General features: G+C 49.7%; 1 protein-coding gene across 5 annotated transcripts in view; it reads right to left on the reverse strand.

The window, feature by feature from the left end:
* Positions 1-932: 932 nt before the first annotated feature.
* BTD (biotinidase) overlaps positions 933-25,555 on the reverse strand; it is a 38,837-nt gene continuing 14,214 nt past the window's right edge. For 2 of the 5 annotated variants that reach the window (XM_075547187.1, XM_075547188.1), the window contains exons 2-5: positions 12,833-12,891; positions 8,499-8,763; positions 3,138-3,287; positions 933-2,411 (exon numbers count right to left, since the gene is read on the reverse strand). In XM_075547187.1, coding sequence (XP_075403302.1) covers positions 1,239-2,411; positions 3,138-3,287; positions 8,499-8,747 — 1,572 coding nt within the window. In that variant the 5' untranslated portion in view covers positions 8,748-8,763; positions 12,833-12,891 and the 3' untranslated portion in view covers positions 933-1,238. Of the gene's footprint in view, positions 2,412-3,137; positions 3,288-8,498; positions 8,764-12,832; positions 12,892-13,192; positions 13,333-25,555 lie in introns of those variants that run through there. The other 3 variants (XM_075547189.1, XM_075547190.1, XM_075547191.1) reach the window with 3 other exon arrangements.

Consider the following 25,555-nt stretch of genomic DNA (forward strand, 5'->3'; position numbering starts at 1 on the left):
CCACGGAACTAGCACGGTGGGAGGCCAATGCTTGACGCCCAGTGGGGGCTCCATCCACACCTCTTGGGTGATTCCTGAGCAGCCACCAGTTCACAAAGCTTGTCCTGATTGAGCACCACCCCTCTCTGCAGAGCAGAGCCCTTTGGGTGGGGCTGCAAATTGAAAGGAACCCTACATGGCTGGGAAATGAAAACGCTCTTGCTCCGAACCCCACAAGCCCATTGCCTCCAGATCTGTTCTGACTCACAGAGACCCTGCAGGGCAGGACTGCCCCAAAGGGCTCCCAGCTGCAATCTTCCCGGGGCACAGGGCCCGTCTCTCCACCCCCAGAGCGGCTGGTGAGTCAAAGCTAGCGTGATTCATTGAGGTCCTTGGGTCCAGCCACATGGAAAGAATCTATTACTCAGAACTTTCCACGGCCGCCCTTTTCTCACCAGCATTCTTCCCAGCCACCTACTCCCCCGCCCCACCTCTTTCTCTCTGCTTATCCCGGTCCTGCCTGACACGTTCAGTTTACCGACAGAAAGGCCCATGTGGGGACTTCTCTCCTCTATCAAAGGCTGCTTCGGCACCCACATTCCCAGTGCTGGGCATGGGGTGGGGGCTCAGACGTCCGACTTCACGTGCCTCATTTTAGTCACCCCGATGATGGCGTCATTGCTCATACTGTGTTTGCTTTGACAGTATGGCTCTTACTTTAGAAACTGCCTTGAGGAAGGAGAAGCTTCTGCTTGACTCCATATAATTCTGTGTGTACACATGCATTATATGTATGCATGCAACAGATGTGTGTATATATCTATATAGGTATGGGTACTTATACACTTCTATACAGGGGCAGAGCAATAGACACCCGGTGTGCATAAGGACTGCTCACTTAGACTTTCAGAGTGCGCCGGATCAACAACAGGAAGAAGACAGACAAACACTGCTTTGTGAGCGTGTAACATGGAAAGGGACATTTATTTTTGTCTGATTCGTTGGAGAAAGGGGTGATCGGAAAGAGACAAACGGGAGCAGAAAGTCTAAGGACAAGTCTTGGTGATTCGTGCCACCAGGAGGACCCACTGAGGGGCTCCGTACCTCCTCCATTCTTCCCACAGTTCGTTCCCAGGCTGGGGTTCAGTGGCTGAGTGGCCCCCCCTTGGGGCAGAGAGGCAGTCCCAGGGCGTGCCGTCTGTGGCTCTGGCAGTGCAGGCTGTCCACAGGGTGGCCAGCGCCCACCCCGGCCACTTCTCCTAGTCTCGCTCATACAGCCGCCCATAGAGAGCCGCCGTCACCAGGCCAGACGACAGCCCGCTCTTCCTCATGAAATAGTGGTCATTCTCCCAGCCCGCCTGGTCAGGGGTTTCTAGGGTCATCCCCGAGGTCAGAAACAGAGGGAAGATGTAGGCAGTCGTGAAGTTCCCCCAGAGGTGGAACTCAAAGAGCCCCGTGGCCTCGACCACCTCCTGCCCGCAGGTTTCGAAGCCGAGCCCCCCACACTTGACCAGGGCGCACACCTGCACATAGTACGTGCCGTGCACCGTATGGAGGCCATCAAAGGCCCCCAGGGCATACAGCTCGGTGGCCGGGCCGGGCCGCTGGTACAGCAGGTTACAGCACAGGCTGTTGGTGCAGACGCGCAGGTGCCCTTCCTTCCCCCACACGGGGACCAGGGTGAAGTTGTCGTACATCATCTCCGAGTGGAATGTGGGGGGGCTGTTCATGTCCCACCTGGTGGCTCCTTCACAGAGCACCTCCTGGGCATCCTTTTCACAGGACGGGTCGCCTGTCAAGATCTCTAAAAACTTGGCATGGGACGGCCCTGCTTTCCTGCGTGCGCTGTTCATATCACTGTGGCCCAGTGGGTATTTGGGGACTTGGGCAACTATGAGGTGACCCTCAGGGCTCTCCGTGTCGTGGTACCAAACGGACTGCAGAGGGGTGTGTATGCCGCTCCCCGTCATCCCCAGAGACGGGTGGTGGATGTTTGCTGCCAGCAGGTTGATACCCAGGGCAGAGGCGAAGCCTTGCTGGATTTCAATAGCGGCCAGGAGCGGGAGCTGGTTCATCCAGGCGGTCGGGTACACGACGTGCCTCACCTCTGGGTCTCTGAGGGTGTAGATGGCGGGGTCGAAGAACAGGATGTCGAAGCAAGTGAACATGCCGAACTTGCCGGCAAAGGGGGTATCGAAGATGACGTGGTCCACTTTGGGAGGGGTGTCAAAAGCAGCCTCGAAGTAGAGGTTGTGTTTGCGGTAGCGGTCCACGAGGGTCCCGTTATCGCTGAACACCACGTCTGTGTTAAACTGGAACCGGCCGTCCTCGGGGCACCCTGTGTCACCGAAGTGACAAGGCTCCTTCGTGCCCAGATTGGCCACCAGGAACATCTGCCCCCTGATGGCCATGCAGCTCAGGCGCTGGAGGACCTGGAGGAAAAGGGCACAGGCGTGAGTCCCTGCACTCCTGCCTCGGGGTCTCCAATAGGACGGGGCTGTGATACGGAGATGCCCACCGCTGAAAACGCATGAAGGATGGGAGCAGGTGCTCACAAAAGAAAACAAATGGCTGACAGATACCTGAAAATATGTCCGACCTCGGTAGTAATAAGCCCCAAACCTCCAAACTCACCGCCATCAACTCTTAGGGTAGAACACCCCTGTGCGGTCCCAAGACCGTCACTCTCTCTGGGCGCAGAAAGCCCCGTTTTTCGGCGGTTTTGAACTGCTGAGTTTGCAGCCCAACACGTAACACATGACACCACCAGGCTGTTAATCGCAAGACTAGCAGTTCAAAACCACCAGCCGCTCTGTGGGAGGAGGGGGGTACCTTTCTAGCCTGTAGAGTTACGGCCAGGGAAACCCTTTCTGTGGGGGGCAGTTCTACCCTGTCCTAGAGGGTCGCGCTCGGAGTTGGAATTGGCAGTGAGGCAGATGTACAGAATGGAAGGAACATCGTGGGAGCTACACGAACCGCTGGCAGCATTTTCTCTCGGAGGGCAGGGGGTGGGAATGGTTTGAGCGTTTACTTTGTGGGTGCCTTGTTTTTTCACAACCACGTGTTCATGTAGCCTTTGTTTAGGAACGAGAAGGATCCACAGCTAGGCCACGTCGTGTCAGACCAGACCTCAAGAGCAGGGCTGGAAGCGCACGCACCTCCGTGTCATTGAAGCGCTGCGTCTCCAGGCACGGGTTCCACCTCACCGACTGGGGAGTGGGCATGAAGTCCAAGAACGGGTAGATGGAAGTTCTTGTGAAGTTGAATCCGTGGATGCCGTCTTCTGGAAACACTATCATCTGCGCGTCCTGTAAGCGGAAGGATCAGAGAGGCTCTGTGAGGCGGCCGGAAGCACCCCCATTCCCTAGTTCACTGTTTACTACTTGGCCGCCCCGAGGAAGGCGACTGGACTCTCAACGGGGGCTTTAGTCTTGGGGAAGATAGCTCTCTTGTCTTGGCCCAACTCCGAGGGAAGAGAGGTGGCGCTCTCTAACAACACCCTCCGCCTGGCCTGGGCGTCTTCGGGGAGGCCTGTGTGCTTGCCCGGGGCACTTAGGAAGGCTTCGGGGCTCTCGGTGTGCAGGGGAGACGAGGTCCATTACTAAGGGAAGGTCTTTCTAGTTACCGTGCACCAGAATTTGGCGGGGAACTTGTAGAGCAAATGGCGATGCTTTGGCCCCATCTCTAAGGAGAATTCTGAGGACTGACAGCGGGTGAGTTCCTGGCAGTGGTGTTTGCTGAAGGGTCCCCTGGGGCCTCCAACGGGCAGCCAAGGCTGGGCCCCCTGGGTCCACAGCATGATGTTGTCAGCATGGAAACAAGGGCTCACTCCACACTGAAATTCCCCAACCGGGAATCCGGAGGTTCCCTGCAGATCCCTGACCACCCTCCAGGCCCTCCCCGAGACCTCAGGGACACCCTGGGCTCCGCTTGCGTCTGCAGCGAGCTAAGGCAATCCAAACCACCGAGCAGCCCAGGCCGGAGCCCCAGCCCGGCGGCTCCCTTGTGCTCCACTCCTGTTCAGGGGCCGAGAGGGAGGCGGGGCGCAAGAGGAATCTTGAGTAACCGCAGTTTGAACCATGTCATGCCTTCCCGGAATGCACGGCAAATTCTTCATTAGTTTTCCTCCTGGGTTATAACATCTTAAAGCGTTTAATTGGAGAAAGAGTCGGAAAACAGGATATATAAAGCAGTGATTTATAATACTAGAACATACTTGTTAATCTTTCGTTTTCCTTATGTTGTCTCTTAAGGAGCTTGAAAAAGGTCAGGGAAAACTTCCATTGTCCTTTTTTGGAATCACCTTATTGGGGGGCTCTTACAGGTCTTATAACAAGCCACAATCCCATAATTCAAAATTCAAGCACACTTGTAGCTATGTTGCCATCATCATTTTCCAAACATTTTCTTTCTACTTGAGCCCAAATTCCATGATCTTTTCATCCATTTTTCCCTCGAACTTTTTGAAGCCCCCTTGTATGTACATATTAAAACAAACAAAAGACCTCAGACTCACTGACACTATGTTGATACTGACCCTACAGGGCACAGAAGTCACCCCGGTGGGTTTCCAAGACTGTAAATATTTAGGGGAATATATCCTTACTCAGAGTGGCTGGTGGGTTTGAACTACTGACCTTTGATTAATAACCTTCAATGTGTAACCCTCTATGCCACCAACTCTCCTTTGGTGCACACACACACACCGAATAAAACATAAATCCAGACTTTCAGAAAGCAAGGGGAAAAGGGACTATTCCAGAGAGTTAAAAAGCATTTACTTTTGGAGCAGAGGTCAAGAGTAAACAAAGCTAGGGAAAAACCCAGGTGTGGGGTGGCCTGAGGGGTGACAGATGGCATCAGAATGCTGTGAGAAGGCCAGCCTGTCCTCCAGGGAGGAGACCTTGCAGAGAGGTGTGCGTTGGTTCAGGCCAAAGGTCATGGACTTGGGAGTCAGAGAGCAACTCCACCAGAGTTTGGTGAAGTAGCGCTGTGGGTCTGGTTGACAAGTACTTTGCTTACTCATTCAGGAGGCCAGGGATGGGGATCGGAGGGTCTGTGCCTGGCCTGGGGAGGGCTGGCCGCACTGTGGGTTATGCAGTGACTCTGATCTAAGCAAAGAAGAGACGTGGTTAATGGCTGTTGAGCCAGTTCCTTGGACAGAGCAGAGCAGGGGGAAGGAGTGCTGGTGTTCACCTGTGTGATGGGGTTCCAGAAGAATGTAGCTTTATCAGCGTATGTATGGCTGCGATCATAAAATATGTGACTTTGCATCTTGATATTTCTCAGTATGTAGGATAGTAAGAACCTTCAAAAATACCATCTGCAATGTCTGTATAATATTAAATGACAGTATGCATGGGAGTTTACCTTTCACTGCTGGAGGTTTGAATGGCTCCCTGCAGTTAGTAAAAGGGCAGTGGCTACCATCTGAGCACAGAGTTCTCAGACACATTTACTGGATGAGTGCTGTACAAGGATCTCATTGATGCACAAAGCCTTAAAAAAGTAGAACGATTGGCTCAAAAGGTATGAAAGTGTTACATTCCTTTAGCATACTTCAGGCAAACAGCAGACTCCTGTACAACCTGCTCTGGTGGGTTATGATGTTGGTCATCTCACTGCACTCTTAGCAGGGAACACTGTGGAGAAAACGTATCGAAGGCTTAGAAAGAGAGCAAGATGGATGCAGGCCCAAGGAAAGCCATGCCCAGGTCCTGCTGCGCAGGCTCACTCGGGGCTCCTATCAGTTTCTAAGATCAGTACTTCCCAGTGCTGGAGTGGGTTACACGTTAGGCCACTGGCCATAAGGTCCGCAGTTCAAAACCACCAGCCGGCCTGCAGGAGAAAGATGAGGGTCTCTGCTCCTGTAGAGCCTTTGTCTCAGAAACCCACGGGGCAGTTCCACCCCGCCCTGTGGGGTCACTCTGAGTCGGTGGCCGTGAGCTGTTCTTGTGACCATTTTCCCGGCTCCTCAGTGCATTGTGAGTTGGTGACAGGTAGGTGACATTTCAGGTGCGGACTTGGCTCCACGCCAGCCCACACTTCTACCCAGAGGTGGCTCTTGCAGGGCTGGGTGGCATGAGGAGGTCTGAGGGTGCAGCGTGGGCTTGTTTACACTGACTTCGGCGTAGATATAGATGAGATGCGTATCAAGTGTGTGAATGACGTGCAGGTAACTGATATGTGGTTGGGTGTCAGCAGAGAGCCCCAAATAGCCCCACCTGTTGAACTGATGAAACTGAACAGTGCACATGGGTTGCCTTGCTGTTGGGTTAAATCCATCAGCTTGGTAACTCCAGGATGACAAACGCTCTGTGTGTGTGTGTGTGTGTGTGTATGTGTGTGGCAGGTGCAGGGGCTGTCGTTGCCAGCACGTGCCTTAAGAGCCACAGTGAGATGTGGCTGCTACATTCTCCTGGGGCAAGAGGCAAGCTCACTCCCTGCCGCTCCTGGCACGGAGCTAAAATGACGAGTCTCACATAACCTAGCAGACATACAGCCCAAGGGAGAGAGACCTTGGGAAGCCCCGAGAGCCGTCCTCCAAAGTGGGAAGGGTGGTGGGCTCTGGCCAAGGGCTCTATATGTCCTGTTAGCGCCAAGGACAGGATCAGAGGGGGCAGTTCCAGGCAGGCCGTTGAGGCTCAATGAAAGAAGCCACTTCCCGAAGTTCCTGGTGTCTTCTCCTGCAACGGGCGGCCCAAGAGGCCTGAGGTCAAAGAGAAGCTGGACAGCGGGTTAGGGTTAAAAGAAGCTTTTGCTAGAGTAGCTCTTCCAACATCAGACAAACACACATCTTATGGAGTCTCTGGTGGTTAAAGCATTCACTCAGCTGATAACCAAGAGGTTGGAGGTTCAAGTCCACCCAGAGATGCCTTAAGAGACCAGTCTGGGGATGGTCTTGTGAAAAACCAGCGCTGACTATGAGTTTATGGGGCACCATTCTCTAACTTCACACACAAGGAGTTACCGTGAGCTGGCACTGACTGACGGAGTGGGTTAGAGGACTGACCAGGCTGAAATGATTTTTGTAGCAGTAGACGGCCGTGGCTGTGCAGGTCATCTCTGCCTCCCTGGCCAGAGAAAGGCACTGTTTGGAGCCTGGTTCCTGCTGACACAGAGCAGCTGGGCTTGGCCACCCACCGCCAGCGTGGAAGCCCAAACTCTCCTTTGGTTCTGTGTCTGTACAGGCCATTTCTTACAGGAGACTCTGGCTCTGGCATGTCCAGCTCTGCCCCAGGCGGTGAGTCTCCTTCTCCTGCCCGGCCCGGCCCATCCGGCAAGGCTGGGGAATGAGTGCCCAGCAGGAAACCTTCACAAAGGCTGGCTGGCACCCACCTCCTCTGTGTCCGTTTGGGCCTGGGACTGTCTGGGGGGAGGGCCCACGCTATTCCTATCTGGGGCGAAGATCAGGAGGGAGCCCCAGATAAAAACCTACCGGCAGACAACACACTGCCGGAGCGGAGCAGTGTGGGTGCTTGCTGGCTTGAGCCTACTTCCCACCAGCAGGGACCCTCGGGGCAGGGGAGAACCGCCTCTCCCTACACGGTGTCCTAAGCTGCGGTCTCTAAGGGAGCACATCCACCTTGCCATCCACCTCGCGGGTCCTTCCGCCCCCAGGGGCAGCTGGCCAGGCTCAAAGCGCCGCCCTCCCTGGCAGTATCTGAGTACCTAACCACTGTACCACCAGGGCTCGTCTGTGAAGGCTCCCCATTTAGCGAAGCCCTGGTTGACTCAGAGGGGAGAGGCCACTGCACTCATTGGCTTCCCAACGTTTTCTGCACAGTAGAATTCCATGCGGAGTCTGAAAAGGGGCTCTGGGAGGCTGGAGGTGAGGCGTTGGGCTGCTAACCACAAGGTTGGCAGTTCAAACCCACCAAGCACTCTGACGAAGACGAGGCTGTGCGCTCCTATATAGACTTCCAGCCTCGGTGACTCTATCTAGGGACACTCAGAGTCGGAATGAACTCAGTGGCGGTGGGGTTTTTTGGTTTGGTAGGGCTTTAAAAACTTCCCACAGAGAAACCAAACCCCGAGTCAATTATACGGGAACCTCAGGATGGTCCTGGACCTCTGAATTAGTCAGTGGTCCCATGAGTGCTCTGTGCTGCCACCGCATTTTGACAAGCCAGGTCGCACCCAGGGCGGTGGAAACGGAACGTGCAAGGAAGGGCATCGCCTGGGATCTTGCTCAAAGGGGGCGGCCGGCCCAGTGCTGCTGTGCTGGGCCGCTCAGAGGAGCGAGGCTGACTAGTCGAACCTCAGAACCAAGGCGGCTGGACTCCTGGTGAGCCCAGGCAGGGCCCAGGAGCCCGGCTCCACAGGGTTTTCTTGGCTGGGATCTATCTTCCGTGGCACTGCAGCTTTGTATAAACCTGGAAGCCTCCGACCTCCCAGCTGGTGGTTTTTGCAGAAGGGCTGCAGAAGCGGGGGCTACCTGATCCCTGACTGAGCCCCAGCGAGAGGGCAGTGTGCTCTGGCTTAGGGGATAGGCTCATGTCCTACGGGGCATTTCTTGCCTGTTCGGCTGCAGCCATCACTTGCTGTTCATAGATGTCGAGGTTCTGATTCATTAACTGCAAGGCCTGCTTCCGGGTGGTGAGCGAGAGAGGGTCCGGACTCAGGATAGACTGGTGCTCGTACACGGCGGCCACGTAGTACTCAACCTCAGGGTGTTCTGTGCCGCACTGCCCCCAGGCTTGGGCTCCCAGGGCAACCATGCAGCAGCCACAAAGGAAGAGCTCGAGCAGACCGCTGGCCCCAGCCATGGTGCAGGCCGTGAATCTGGAATGCAACAGGGCGGGGGGAACAGCCGGATCAGGGGTCCTGCCAAGAACTCCACATCTGCAGCTGTGTTATTCATCCCAGCCACGGAACGCACCCACGGGGATGGTGCGGCTCACTCCACTGCATGCCCCTAATAAAGGGTCTGTGTTTTTCTCCAGACACGTAGCAGGCTACGCTTCAAAATGGCCCACCGTGAAGTGCCTGCTTTTAGAACATTTCCAAAACCTTTGCCACGATGGTCTTGCCCAGTGTTTAGTGAGACCGCAGTGCATGGCCGCTCACACGCTGGTTTAAGGTAGTCACAGTCCCTCCAATCACACTGTGGCGTAATTCACACTCCGCCCTGGATGCCACCCACCCATTCATTTCTCCACCCACCCTCGCTCCAGTTTATCCAGGGCAAAGAAACTGCAGACTTCTGCTTAACCCCAATTAAGTACTCTCTGCTGTGGGCTGGCGAAAGGGCAGAGGGTCCTGAGTTCGGGGACTGCTGTGCCGGTCCGTGGGCTCATCTTCCCGGCCCTCGTTCCCCCCGCTCACACCACAGCCCTGGCTCACAAGCATAATGCTGTGGAAGGCAGGTCCTTCTGCGGGGGCAGAAACATAATTTTCTAGAATGTCTTTTTGTAGAATGTACACGAGCCATTTCTGGAAGGCAAACTCATCTTTGCAAGAGATGAAACATAAATTACAGTGTCATTATACTGGCGCTTCTGTGTGTGCCACCCCCAGCCCTGTGGATAGGAATCTCTCTCTCTCTCTCTCTCTCTCTCTCTCTTCTGTGTGTGTTCTCAGTGGTTTAGAATGAATAGTCGATTCTGCCTTGATGAGCAACCTGGCTCCCAGCGCACAGAGATGTGCCCAGTTCGGTGTGCCTGGCAAGGTCACCGGCCCACCTCCCAGGGACTCAGATTAAACACCAAGAAAACCAAGTCACGTCGATGACTCAGAGTGGGTGGCGGTTACAAAGAACACCCACCCTGTCCAAGGTTCGACTCATCACTCCTGTGTTCCTGCTTCAAAGCCAAACTCCACAGGCTGTGGACTTCTTTTTGATTTTTCTGTCAAAAGTACCAGAAACCAAAGCAACCAGACTTACTTTTCAGGACAGCATAAGGACTAGGGACTCTCATTCAGAATCTGGCAAAGAGTTAGTTCTTCTCAGCATGAGGCCCATTCTCTCATCTCACCCCCAAGTCCTCTGCCCCATCTCACACTGTTACTTCTTTCCCCAGGGAATACATGTACCGTCCAATGCCAAGCTCGGGGTTTGTAGCCATTCATCGGGACACTGTAAACAATGCCTTAGATAAGAACAAGGGCCCTTTCAGTGAGCAGTCATGAGTTTTGGAGCATAAACAAAAGTATAATTGATAAACCTTCTGATCTGAATTTTGCCTCTGAAGGCAAGCGAGGAATAAGTTAAAATGTCTCAGGGTTTTATTTTCCACTCCGGGTTTGCTTTCATAATGATCGCGGCACCTTCTCTGGGAGAGAGCTTTCATGGTGAAAGGCATATTCGCAGGATTTCCAATGCATGCAGCAATGATCTTGCTAACCAGTGGGAACCTGAGGTTGGGGTAGAAGCAGGGCAGGTGTGCCTGGGGTGGAGGTGGTGGTGCCTCCAGTTCCCCTTTCTCAAGGCAGTGCTGTCTGTACCCCATGGAGTTGGGGACAAAAGCTTTGCTAGCTCCAAGGGACTTGCAATTCAACAAAACAAGGAAAGTGCTGAACCAGCAAGCCACCATCTTTCTAGTTGGAGAAAGAACATCTCTGTTATTTACCAGAGGAGCCTGTGGGAGAGCTGTGAGCAGTCATCATTTGTGTGGGCAAAGGTCGGCCGATAATAAGAGGCTCTGCAGACACAACCAGGCAGCCGTGCTCCAAAGAACGCTGGCTTAACGAGGTGGCTGCGATGAGCAATCCCAATAAAAACAGGTCGGCACAGCTTTCCTCAAGTTCACAAATGCTAGCTTCACCCCTGTGCTAGAACCAGACAGGACCCTGGCCAGCAGCAAGACTTCACCCAGAGCTTCCAGGGGTCACCGGGGCTGACTCACCATATTGTGTACAGGGGAAGGCGCAAGGGAGAAAGGAGGGATCCGAGGTGCATAAATTAAGTGGGGCACTGGAAGGGATCCCAGTGTCCTGGAATTACTACTACGGCAGCGCTCAATTCCGACATCCACGCAACTCGTGATTGGAGCGGACAGGCTGTTGGGACTCCCATTGGGGATGCCTGGGAAGTAGGTGGGGTGGGTGACGTCTGAGCAAGGCGAGGACGGTGAGGGAGGTGTCCAGGGGAAGAGTGCTCCAAGCAGAGGGGACAGCTTCGTCACAAGGCTGGAGGTTGGAACAGGCCTGGTGGCTCAGGGAACACTGTAAGCGGGATACTGTAAGGAAATGACATCCACGGAAGAGGTCACAACCTAGTAAGAATGGCTCCTGTGGAAATTTGGTTAAATGTGAGAGGGCGGGGCCACCGCAGGCAGGTGTGTGGATGCAGCAGGTGCTGTAGGATAGCTCAGTTCTGGCTCTGATTTGAAGACAGCATCACCGGCACTCGCTGATGGAGAAGCAAGGATGTGATGAGCCAGGAAGGCAGCATGTGGGTCTGCGGCCTGAGCCACCGGAAGCTGGAACTTCCACGTTCTGACATGTGCAAGGCAGCAGGAAGAACGCTTTGGATGTGTCAAGTGGACACGGTGGGGAGGTGGTGGATATCCGAGTCTGAGGTACAGGAGCAGAGTCTAAGGAGAGCTAGACAGGTGGGAGTCGTCAGCAGAGGGGTGGCATTTAGCCTCAGAAACCTGGATGGGATCCACCCAGAGAGGCCCCGTGAATAGAAGAGCCCCAAGGGGAAGGACGTAGCGTCAGTGTTTGTAGACATCAGAGATGGGAAGGCAACCAACCTCTGCTAGTGAAAGACGCTAGTCTCTCCCCCTGTCTTACACACACAAACCACCACCCTCCACCCACCACCACCACTCACCCACCCACCACCACCCACCACCAGCCACCACCACCACCAGTAACTGCCTCTCGATGAAGACACAAACAGAAAGGATTTGCAAACCAGATGCCTAAGCAAGAACTAGTGTCTAGAATACAGAAATAACTTTTAAAACACAACAGTAAAACAAATGCAAAATCCGATCAGAAAATGGTCAAACGACAGAAATTGCACGCCTTGCAAAAAGATCGACAAATGGCCTGGAAAGATGCCCACCATCAGTACTCATGAACCAAATGCAAAGGAGAGCCTCTGTGAGAGGCTGCTACCCAGCTCTCAAGAGAGCCGCAGCAACAGCAAAGGCTGGCAAGGAGGGACAGACAGACAGACGGCTCACATACTGCCACTGGGAATGTAAAACAGGCCCTTAAGTCTGCTGGGGAATTACTGTTCGGTATACAATGACTAATGTCAGGGGTTGAACTGTGTCCCCAAATGTGTGTCTCCCTGGGTGGGCAGTGTGTCGTGCTTCGATTTTCCTCTCCAATGAATGGGGAGCAGGGTGGGCTGCAGCACCCTGAGGAGCACTAGTGGTGCAATGGGTGACGTGTTGGGCTGCTGACTGCGAAGTGAGACGTTCGAAACCACCAGCCACGCGGAGGAGAAAGAGGAGGCTTTCTGTCCCATGAAGACTGACAGCCCTGGGACTCTGACAGTGAGACAGCTTGTTCACAGCACCCTTACTCGGGTCCCAGCCCAATCAGACCTACGGGAGCCTCTTCTGGGCGTGTGGTCTACATCATCTTTGATCTTAAAGAGGGAGGCAAGTGAGCTGAGAAAGTGGGAGTAGAGCACCAGTCCCCCGTGTCCCGTCCCCTCCGCCCTCCCACCCCTGGCCCCCCAACTGGGAACCTCTCAGACCCAGGGCAATATTGATGTCCAAACACCTGGGGGTCGGATCATGGCCCTCATCTCAAAACTTCCCAGCGACTTCCCACCTCATGTTGAGTAAATCCAAAGCCCTTAAAACCTGCCCGCAGACTCCTCAGGAGACAGAAATAATTGGCGGGGCGGGGAGAGAGCTCTGGATCTACAGAAGCCGCTGCTGCATACCTCACAATGTTCTCCCACCACCAATCCCGGGCACAAAGGTTTTCTTTCTTTCTTTTGATCTACGAGGAAAAGAAATCAAAGTCTAAAATTACACAGAAGTCTATTTCGAGGAAATCTGGTAACATATCAATCACTAGATATTTTTATACACAAGGAACATTTTCCCCTTCTTGCTGAGGGATTCGTCTGGCTAATTGGCTGCATTTCCTTCCTAACCATGCTATTGAAGTAGGGACTTGGGGGGGCAGAGGGTGGATTGTTATTAAGGTATTCTGAATACAATCATTCCAGAGGCGGGTATATACACTAAACATACATCGACCTATGGCCCTTTTAGAAAAAAATCATGTCACTCTTTACTTGTCTGGGAGAGTAACGGTCCCACTGCTGGGAACACAGGCGGAGGGAAAAGTCAGCAAAGGAAATGTCACATCCTGAGGAACAAAGCCTGGGGGGCGGTTAAGTCCTTAGGAGTCAGCCCGGTATGCGGTTCGACGTCGATCGGACACAGCACCAGGGAAAACACAGGAAAGCTGCAAACAGTTTAAAGTCATTCTCATGACTTTTGTGATTTCCTGGACTAAATGCTTTTACAGGGGAGGGGCAGTAACAAGAGCCACGCCCGCCTAATCCTCGGAGCCTGAATTTAAAGAACCCCAAAGGGGATTTTCATTTCCGGTTCTCCCATCGGACTGTGTTCCACACGAGCTGTTCCTGGCCTGGCCCTTGTGACAAGAAGCTCCCTGGTCGGGTCTCCATTGTTCAAACCCACCCTCAGCTGAAACTGTCAAGTGTGAACCCTTCTGAATAGCAACGGATGCTTGAATTTATGTTAAAATTCAAGGACCAGTGAATCAATTCCCGGATCAATCCATGCTTTCAGTTGACCTGACTGGTAAATTGTAATATCATTTTTAAAATATCCACCTGTGCTCTTCCAATAAGAGAAGACACATGACTTTGCCCTGTGCCGTTCATTAGTTCCAGTTTCTGCTTCATTGACTAGGACATGTTATCAAAGGACCTTGGCACTTTGTCCTGGATATTGTTGGTGACTCCTCGCGCCCCTCCACACACACAATTAGATCTGACAGCTGTGATCCATGTACTCTTCACTGGCTGACTGCTGGACTAGATGGCCAGACCTTTCTTCCTGGTCTTCCTTAGTCCTTGTGCTCTGCTGAAAGCTGTTCAGCAGCACTGCGGGCTGACAAGGATGGCGTGCCTGCCTCCCAGAAGGGCGACTATAACCACTGCAGCCATCGTTTCCCCTTTTCCTCACATGGAAAGTGGCTTCATCACCTAAAGAAAAACTCCCACATGTTTAATGAGAGAAGGCCTTTTTCCCCCCTTTTCCCACGTGGCATTTGGGTAAGTCTATTTTACTACGGACAGAAAGCATGGCAGCCAACGCTTATTCGACAGGATCTCTACTGCCACCTTGTGGAGAAACTGAGGATCACTAACCAAGCGGGTATTTGCTCTCCAATACCCCAGCAGAAGAGCTATTCTTAGCAGTTCAGTGGGAGATGGCAGCCCCTTCACTGCACTGCCTACATTTTGTCTCATTCACACACACACACACACACACATTCGCAGATGTTGCGTTTCATGGAGACTGTCCACTCGTTTGCCATGAATCTACAAGCCACTGCATCTCTCATGTTCACAAGCTCTTAACTGGCTGTGACTCCCTCCTTTGCAGTGTGTGCTCCACAGGATGTGGCAGGACGTACAGAGGGTGGCAGACCAGGTTCTGTCTGGGGAGATGTGGCTCGGGAAACTGCTTATGTCGATGTCAGCTAGCACTGAACACAAGAACACTTCAAACCATTTCTATGGCTGCATTCTGTCTTCCCAATAGTCACACCAGCAGCAGCAGCAGAGGGCCTAATTCTAGTTCAGATGCAGGAGGAGTTAGTGTGGGGGTTGGAATGAGACTAGAAATCAAGGTTCCAGCGGACTGGTCCTGCTCTTCCAGCACGTGCTGGAAAACCGGGCAAATCGCTGGCCCAAATGCCAGGACTGCCGTGGCATCTCCAAAGCAGCTGCAGGAGAGAGAAGTTGAAATTCCCAAGGATTCCACGTGGTTGGAGCAGGAGCAGAGCAGAGGTCATCAGACTGGAGGGAGGATGGTTAACATTCAGATTGCCATCTATAATCTGAAAAACCTCCCAATTATGAGAGGGCTTTAGAAAGCTTCTGGGGGAAATGACGTGAAAAGATGATGAGGTTTCTTTTTGAAACCCCTTTGTATATGCTGCACAGAATTTAATGGAGTTCTATTCAAATATACAGGTGAATGCACAGGAGGTGAGTTTACAGGAAAATCCTTGGGGCCCCCAAATGAATCAGAGAGGAACTAAGTCTCCAAGTGTCGGCCAGAGATGCTGAGCATGTAACAGGGCCCAGCCTGAGAAGGAGGCCATCTTCCAGTCTCTTCCAGAGAAACCATGGGGTCACTACCGGCTGCTCGGCTGCTCTGGAATGCTTATGGTTTCCATCTTGATGTTCTGAGGGCCATCTTACAGTTCTCAGAAATGAGGCTCCATGGGTCAGCAAAGAATTGTTTTCAAAGCCTTGGGGAAACGTCTCTCTTGTTGCCTCAAATATGGATCCTGAGAACAAGGAGGGCTTAAGGTGAGAGGCGCCTGAGGGCGGAAAGCCCAGAGAACTGTCCAGACCTCCCTTCACAGACAGCCTGCTGAAATGGGATCTGGATGTAGGAAGCGTGTGAAAGTAGTGACAAGACTGGAGCATCACCCTGAGAAAAAGCACCGCTGCCGCATTCTTCAGCAGGAAGGCCATCCTCCAGGGCAGCAAAATGCAGGCCCATGGGTCGAGCTCCATCCCTGCGGAAAGCCGCAGGCGTCCCGCCACTGTGGGAGCGGGGTGAAGTCCTAGGACAGCACCAGAACGACAGGGCCCTTTCTGGCCCTTGTTACAAACTGGACGGGCGTCTCCAGCCCACATGGCAGTTGTACAGGCATGGTGACCTCAGGCTCTTCTTGGAAGCCCTTCTGCATTTGGTGAAATCGGCAATGACCTGCCTGTCTCTGGCAAAGGTTGGAGCCCAGTCACTTCCTCTGTAGCTGTATCCAGGTTACTAACATAAGTTCCATTGCCCTATGCCATCTAGATCCCCGGTGGGGACCATTGAGCTATCGAGGACTGGCTCCCATGTCCTGAGGCTTTTCCTAGGTGAGAACCAGGCCCTCTGTGTGCAGGGCTCCCTGCTCCCTTTTTCATGACAGAGGTGGTGCTGCACTGCTCTGCGCTGGAGCAGAGGGCGCCTCTGTCTCCTGAGGAAGCTGTGATTCCTAAACCAGAAGGGTCTGATAGAGAGAGACAGCATTTACTCCAAGTCTATTGTGCCAAAAGCCTGTGCTCTTTTTAGGACATAACACTCAAAACAACGAGATTAAAAGGTTGCAGAAGAACAGTTAGCTGACTGAATAACAATTTGAAAAGAATTAGAAACAACTTAAGGCATAAGACAAAAGAAAGCTCAAAATCAGGAGATAGGAAAGTTAGCAAAAATTAAAAGTGGGTATTAGTGGTTGATTAAGTAAACTTTCTAAAATGTGGGGCTGCTGAGACAACAGAAGAAAGAGCGTGACAAATTAGAATTAACACATAAAATATAAACATTAAGACATTTGTAAACAGGCAAGGAACAAGAACAGATTTTAACAAGAAGAAAACAAATCATAAACAAACCTTATGAAAAGCTGGATTTATTCTCCTGCACAAACCACAGATGACTAACATAATTAAAAATAGTAAATATGAAAACAAAAGTTTCAAGGTTATCATCAAACTAGTCAAATGCTAATAAATAGCAATGTCTTCCTGGTAAAAACAAGTTTGACAGTTGATATTATGACTCATAGTCAACTTCTGGGACTTTATCTTTGGAAGCTAATGCAAGAGAAAGAGACAATGGGAGGCACATAGTGTAAATGACAGAGTATTCTTGGGGCAAAGAGCGTGGGCCTGCATGTTCAGACATGTCGGCACTGCGGTCCTGGTGGTGATGCTACTTCTATAACCTTGGGCAGGTTACGTCTCAAAGGAATCTTCAATTTTCTTGTCTATAAAGATATCTGGTGTAGAGTGCTTAGTTTTCAGTATATGGAAGCCAGCTAAAATTGAAGCATGTGTCCCAGATGAAGCTGGAAACAAGCAATATTCAATAGGAAGGTTATGAAAATTAAGATATATCAGTTGGGTGGAATAGGGATCCTGTACAGAAAGATGCTTAGGAAGTGCTAAACAGTGAGTTTTTTCTACATTTTACTTTCATAAATTGGGGAGGGTTCCAGCTAAGTGAGGAGCCCTGGTGGCAGGTGGGTTAAGCACCGGGCTGTTAACTAACCGAAAGGTGAGCAGTTTTAACCTGCTAACTAACCTCTACGCTCCTGGGGCGGGGGTAACCTGTTTACAGATGTGCAGCCCCAGAAACACTACAGGGGCAGTTCTGCAAGAATTGACTTGACAGCAGTGTGCTCTTCTTTTGTTTGTTTGGGTAGCCTAAGGAAAATCTATATGGAAACAAAGACTGAAAATGTAGCTGAATAAGTGAAACCGGGGAGGTCATTTTGGGGGATTTAAAATGTTTCCTTAAGTGCTGTATTGGGCTTTCCCCCTAAGAAACGGAAACTGTAAGGAAAAATATGCAGAGCGGACCCGAGTGGGAAGGAGCCGTGAGTAAGTGCATCCTCTGCTAGCCAAGAGGTCAGCAGTTTGGACCACACAGCAGCTCCTTGCGAGAAAGGTGGTGACCTGCTGCGGTAAACACGACACCAAACCAAACTCACTGCTATCCAGCCAATGCTGACTCACGGTGACCCCCTGTGAGTGACTGAGACCGTAACTATTTACCGGAGTAGAAAGCCCAGTCTCGGCCGTGGAGCTGCTGGTGGTTTCGAACTGCTGGTCATGTGGACTGCAGTTCAACTAGGAACCACTACACCACCAGGGCTCCTTGGAAAACCCTACGGGGATTCCCTGAAAAAAGAAGCGGTCTGACATGAAGATTTGCATTTCTCATGTTGGACTCTGAGAGGGGGGAAAAATCCGAGATGTTAACCTTTCCTTATTTGGGGTCAAGGTTTAAATTTACATAACATACGTGACCCTAAGCCAGAAAGTCAACACCTACTGGTCTCGGGATGTTAATAGTCCTAAGATACCAAGAAAAGCCCACCCTTATCTTCTTCAAAGAAGTCATCTTCAACCCAGGCCACTCAGGAGCCCCACAATCATCGCCCCAGTAAACAAGAGGGCAAAATTCAAATTTATGCAACTAGGCGACTAGGCCAGTCACCTGAGATGACAGCATTCCTGGCACGGATGAACAAACAAGAATGTGTAAGATGATTCAAGAGGTGTCTTCCTCACAGGCACTCAGTGCCATTGAGTCAATCTTGACTCTTAGGACAGAGGAGAACTTCCCCTGTGGGTTTCCGAGGCTGCAAATCTTCACAGGAGCAGAAAGCCTCATCTTTCTCCGTTGGAGCAGCTGGTGGGTTCCAACCACTGACCTTGCAGCCTAAGTCGGAACCTACTCTTCCACCAGGCCCTTCAATAAGGAACTGCTGCTGTCGTTGTTCGGTGCAGCCAGTCAGTCCTGACTCCTCATGACCCTGTCTCAACACTGAACTCAGCACTGCCCGGGCCTGGGCTGTCCTTGCCATCATTGTTCTCTTTCAGTCCATCGCTGCAGCCACCATGTCAGTCTGTCTCCTTGATGGTCTTTCTTTCATGCTGCCCTTCTACTTTACCAAGCAGCAGCATGTCCTTTCCCAGGAACCGGCTCTCCTACGAATAAGTAGGATGAGAATAAGTCACCTGTGAAAAGTAGTGAGATGGAGTCTCATCATCCTCACTTCTAAGGAGCATTCTGCTTGTACTTCCTCCAACAAAGATGTACTTGGTTTATTATTTTATTTTTTAGAAGTTCGTGGTACTTTCAATATACTTCATCCAATACACCAATTCAAATATAGCAATTCTTCTTTGGCCTTCCTTATTCAATGCCCAACTTTCACATGTATATGAGGGAATCGAAAAATGCCATGGCTTGGGTCAAGTGCACTTTAACCCTCTATGTGACATCCTTGCTCTTCAACATCTGACAGAGGTCTGGTGTAGACCCACCCAATGCAATGCATCATTTGATTTATTGACTCCTGCCTCCATAGGCACTGGTTGTGGATCCAAGCAAAATGTAATCCTTAACAACTTCAATCTTTTCTCCATTTATTATAATTTTGTCTGTTGATTCAGTTGTATAGATTTCAGTTCTCTCTACATTGGGGGCTTGCACTTAATTCTAGCCCCGATCTAAGAACAGTTTGTTCTTGTGACCTGGCTGTGCTTAATGCTTACCCTCATGAAGAGATCATTGAAGATCTAAGTGCTAGAACAAAGTGTGGCAAAGAAACTAGATGGTGCCCAGCTATCAGAAAGAGTAGCATCTGGGGTCTTAAAGGCTTGTCTTCACCCAAACAGCCATCTCAGTGAGGCAGCAACGAAGGCCACATGGAAGAAGCACACCAACCTGTGTGATCCAAGGATTGTAAATAATATCACCCAAATCTGAAGGAAAAGTACCAGAGCTTAAGTTGCAAACACCTAGTTTGTAGTAGGGTATGGACCACAGTGGAAGCCCAAAATCCACCTGCAGGGTCCACACCTGCAGACGATTCCCTCTGACCAGTCAGGTGAGGTGACTAGCCCTGTTAACAGACAGAGCATTGTAAAGAGGTTACAATGTAACACCTCAGCATCTGATCTCCATTGACACCTATTTTAGAGTTGTTCTACTTTTTTGGTATTTCCTACTTTCTTTGCTTTTCTTTCTTTTTTAACCCCTCCCAGTCCCTTCTACTTTCTTTTCAATTGAGATTTTTCTCTATTTTATTGTGTTATTGTTGTTAGGCTTTTGGGGTATTTTTTCGGTATAAGAAATCCAGGATAGGTAAATCTATAGCAACAGTAACTGGATTCATGGTTTCTTGGGGGTATCGCAATGTGGAGCTAATAACAATGAGTACAATAAAGAAAAAAATGGAAAAACACCCAGGAAGATGGCCGCCAGATAGGTAGCTCATGCCTGGAGATCCCAAGAGATTGGTGAGTGGGGAGAGTTGGGGGCAAAGTAGGGGTATCAAATCTGTTTGATTCCCAAGACCACTCAGAGCATCTCTTGGGCTCAGAGGTGGACCTCCCATTTGATCGCCAGGGCTCCATGTGGACACCCATGGTCTCTGGTGCGGCACTCGGCACCTGCTCTGCTGGGACCGGTGCCACAGGGCAGCCAGGAGTATGGCTGAGGCTGCGCCAGACTCGGTGCTCCGCGCAAAACCGCCCGTCAGTAACCCCACCCTACCTCAAGGTGTCTGGGGTCCGTGTGCGTGCTCCAGCCGGCATACCCTTCTCCCCCTGCTGATTCGGGCCCCACCAGAGCACCCCTCATGGTCCAGCGGGCCAGATCCTCCCCACTTCTCCTGGGAGGCACATGCCCAGCACCACAGCCAGGCGGACGGCAGAGGCTGCGGTCCTGCCTCAGTGGTCTGCGCGAACCGCCAATCAGACCTGCCTCACGCTCAGAGTTCTCAGCCCAGAGGTGCCCGCCCAGTCACTGCTCTCCTTGCAGATCCGCCAGCCAGCCAGCCCCCTTCCTGGGCCTCTCCTCCCCGCCCCCCTATGCACACGCACGCCTGTACGTGTGCGGACACACACACACACACACACACACACACACACACACAGATTCCCATCCTGCCACACCGCTTCAGGCCTGCCAGGCAGAGGACCCAAGTCTGGCAGAAGTTTCTGCAGCTGTGGCATAGGAACCCAAGCCATTGGGCTTGCTCACTGCATTCGCCCTTCCCCCTGATCACTCTGTCCCACCCTTTGGGCTCCAAGCAGTGCTTCTTCACACCAGTCGCGGGCCCCCCTCCCACCTGCCTAGCTGGGGGAAGTGTCCCTAGCCAGAAACAGATCAACCAATCCCCTACCTATCCCCTAAATAGGCTCCCCTGCACTGGGGCCAATACTTTCTATCAGACCACAGCGTGCACAGCTGCAACAGCGCCTAAGGCGAACTAAAGAAAACTGGAGCACAAGCCATAGGCCAAGGTGAGAGTGCAATCCCCAGCAGGACAAAGGTGAAACACAACCCGCGAGACAGTTGGCTAAAGGCAACCAGCTGAAACACCAACACCAACCTCCCAAAGAGAGAACCCATGGCTCTGAGACACCTGGGAAAATGGCACCAATTTCCAACAAATCGACCGAAAAACAGCAAGCTGCTTCCACAGTTTTAACAAGAAAAGAGAAACAAAATCCAATGCCAGAGGAACACCTGGGCCTAACAGCAGTCACAGAAAAGTCAGAGGTTGACCTTCCACGGAAAGAAATCTCGAGAATGTTGCTTGGAGTCATATAGAACACGAGGGAAGCATTACAGGAAAAGGATGAAATGAAGAGGAAATAAAGGCCCTGCACCAAAGGGAAATACAAGAGTTAAAGGGCGAGATAGCAAAATCTAATAGCCAACTCACGGACATCGCCCAGAGAATGGAGGAGGCAGAGAACGGCACCAGTGACCTAGAGGATTCACAAGCAGAAATTAATAAACGTGAGAAAAAGTCTAACAAGTCAATCAGAGAAGCTGAAGAAAACCTCAGAGCTATGTCTGACGCTATGAGAAGGAACAATATCAGAATTATCGGCCTGCCAGAGGAATGCACATCAAGGAAACCAGCATCCAAAATAGTGATGGAATGCTTGGAGGAAAACTTCCCTAATTAATTAATGAAAACCAGGCAACTATCCAGGAGGCCGAAAGAATGCCAGGACATATAATTGTTCAACTATCCAACTTTGAGGAAAAGGAGAAAATTATGAGAGCAGTTAGGATAAAATGGCAACCACATATAAAGGCAAGCAGATAAGAAAGAATATGCTCAGTCCTGTCAGCAGACACTATGAAGAAGAGGAGACAGTGGAGCAGCATATTCTGAAAATTGCAGGAAAATAACACAAACCCAAGAATACTTTATACGACCAAATTATCTATCAAAATTGATGGAGAAGTGAGAGTCTTCCCAGACAAGGAAAGCCTCAAATAATATGCTAAAAGGAACCCAGCACTACAAAATATCCTCACTGACCTAGTATGGGCAGAACAACACTCACCAAGCACATACAAGAGACCGTCACACAGAGCAATTTTACCCAGAGACCATCAAAGGGAAAACAGCCCCCAAGATAGAACTGGCCAATGATGGAAAGAAGGCAAGAATGAACCACAAACACACAAATGCACAACCCACAGAAAAGAAAGGGAGGTAGGAAAACACCCAACACAAGAGAGATAAAATGACATCACAGGGTCCACAGAGAAATGTAATAACCCTGAATATTAATGGTTTGAACTCCAGCCTTAAGAGACAGAGGCTAATAGACTGGCTTGGAAAACACAAACCCTCGAACTGCTGCCTACAGGAGACACATCTCAAAATTACAGATTAAAAACAGGCTGAGAATCAAAGGCTGGAGACAATATCAGGCAAACTCTAATTCAAAAAAGCAGGGGTTGCAATTATAATCTCAGATAAAATTGACCTCAAAGTGCAAACCATAAAAAGAGATAAGGATGGACACTATATAATGCTCAAGGGAGCATTACATAAATAACCAATAAGCATTCTAAACATTTACTCTCCAAACAAGCATCCAGCAGAATATGTAAAGCAAACACGGCAAAGGATGAAAAAAAAATCACAGTCTCAACAATTATAGCAGGTGACTTTAATACACCACTCTCTGAGAACAAAAGATCACTCAGAAAGAAACTCAACAAGGAGACTAAAGATCTAAACACTACAATTAGATAACTTGACCTTATAGATATCTACAGAACTCTCCATCCAAACAAAAAGGAATTCACATCCTATTCAAGTCCACATGGCACATTTACGAAAACAGACCACATGCGAGGGCATAAGTCAAATCTACATAAATTCAAGTACATTGATATCATACAGACCTCTCTCTCTGACCACTGTGCCATAAGATTGGAAATAAACAAAAGGAAGATACAGAAATCAAGGGCAGGCCATTGGAGAATGAATAACTCTCTATTGCAAAAGGAGAGCGTACTGGCTCTGATCAGAGATGAAATTAGGAAATTTCTAGAAATCAATGAAACCATGATATACCAACACTATGGGACACAGCAAAGGCAGTCATCAGAGGAAGTCTCACAGCATTACATGCACACATGAAGAAGGAGGAGAGACTTATGATTGATACACTGGCACAACATTTACAGCAACTAGAGCGGAGTCAGCAAGAAAATCCAACTAACAGAAAAAGAAAAGAAATAATCAGAATTAAATCTGAGATTCAGGAGGGAGAAAATAAGAAAACTATGGGGAAAAATCAACCCTGCTAAAAGTTGGTTCTTCGAACGGATAAATAGAATTGACAAACCTCTCACGAATTTAACCAAAGAAAGGAAGGAACACATCTCAATAGCAAGGATGAGGGATGAAAGAGGGAATATTACAATGGATCATAGTGAAATTAAAAGGATAACTACCCAGTACTATGAAGGACTGTACTCCAATGAATTCAAAAACTTGGAAGACATGGATGAATTCTTGGACAAACAATCCCTCCCTAGATTATCCCCAATGGCCATCAAGAGCCTCAACAGACCCATATCAATAGAGGAAATAGACAAGGCTATCAAAGAATTACCAACCAAGAAGACACCGGGACCAGACGGATTCACTGATGAATTCTATCAAGCATTCAGGGAAGAACTGACACCAAATCCTACACAAACTCTTCCAGACCATACAAAAAGGTGGCAAACTCCCAAATTCCTTCTATGAAGCTAGTATAACTCTGATCCCTAAACCGGGAAAGGATCCACAGAATTGAGAACTATAGACCAATTTCCCTGGTGAATATTGATGCAAAAATCCTTAACAAAATACTAGCCAAGAGAATACAAAAATATATAAAACAAATAATTCACCATGACAAAGTAGGATTCATACCAGGGATGCATGGATGGTTCAACATACAAAAGACCATTAGTATTATTCGTCACATTGAAACAAAGAAATATAAGAACCACATGATAATATTAATAGATGCAGAAAAAGCATTCGACAACATCCAACATCAATTGATGTTTAAGACACTCAAGAAGATAGGAATGGAGGAAAATTCCTCAATATAATACAAGCAATATATGAAAAACCAACAGCCAATGTGGTAGTCAATGGAGAAAAGATGGGAAAAGGGGGACTAGACAAGGATGTCCCCTGTCCCCTCTCCTATTTAACATCGTGCTGGAGGTCCTAGCTAACAATATAAGGCAAAGAAAGGACATCAAAGGTATTCGTCTGGGGAAGGAAGAAGTGAAACTATCGTTATTCGCAGATGATATGATTTTATATACGGAAAATCCTAAAAGTTCCACAAGAGGAGTATTGGAAGCAATAGAGGAATATGGCAGAGTAGCAGGTTACAAGATCAACAAACACAAGTCTATTGCACTCTATACGCATCGGACAAGGAAACAGAAGAGGGGATCAAAAAGGGGTACCCTTCACAATAGCCAAACACAAATAGAAATATCTAGGGATATACCTGACTCAAAAAACAAAAGACCTGTATGAGGAAAACTATAAAACACTATTAAAAGAAACCAAGGATGATCTCAACAAATGGAAGGAGATCCCATGCTCGTGGATTGGCAGACTCAATATTGTAGATGTCAATTCTACCCAAGGCACTATATAAGTTCAATGCTATCCCGATCCAAATTCCAGAAACTTTCTTCAAAGAGTTAGAAAAACAGATTGCCAACTTCATCTGGAAAGGGAAGAAACCTAGAATTAGCAGAGAACTCCTCAAGAAGGACCAAGTTGGAGGGCTTGCTTTACCCGACTTTAGCACCTACTATACAGCCACAGTGGTCAAAACAACGTGGTACTGGTATAACGATAGATATTCAGAACAATGGAAAAGGATTGAAAACCCAGAAATAAAATCATCAGCATACAGACAACTGATCTTTGATAAGGGGCCCAAAAATATCAGATGGGAAGCAGATGCCCTCTTCAATTCATGGTGCTGGAAAAAATAGATACGTAGCTGCAGAAAAATGAAGCAAGACCTTTATCTCACTCCGTGCACAAGAATAAACTCAAGGTGGATCACAGACCTTGAGGTAAACCCCAAACTATTAGGGCCATCAATGAGGGAATTGGGACAAACCTGAGAACCTTGGCACAGGGATTACATAGGATATTGGAAATCGGGAAGGACACTAACACAGAGGAGGCACAAATTGACCAATGGGGCATACTAAAAACAAAACACTTATGTACATCGAAAGAATTCACCAAGAGAGTAATAAGAGAGACTACAGAATGGGAAAACATCTTTAGCAATGAAACATCAGACAAAGACCTTATTACTAAAATCTACAATACACTGCTAAACTACAACAAGAAAAAAACCAATTGTCCACTCAGGAGGTGGGCAAAGGACCTGAGTAGGAGTTTCTCAAGGGCAGAAATCCAAATGGCCAATAAATATATGAGAAAATGTTCTAGATCTCTAGCCATAAGAGAAATGCAAATTAAAACAACTATGAGATACCACCTAACACCCTCAAAGATAGCC

This window comes from Tenrec ecaudatus, chromosome 4 (genome assembly GCF_050624435.1).
Source record: "Tenrec ecaudatus isolate mTenEca1 chromosome 4, mTenEca1.hap1, whole genome shotgun sequence".
Classification (NCBI taxonomy): Eukaryota; Metazoa; Chordata; class Mammalia; order Afrosoricida; family Tenrecidae; genus Tenrec; species Tenrec ecaudatus.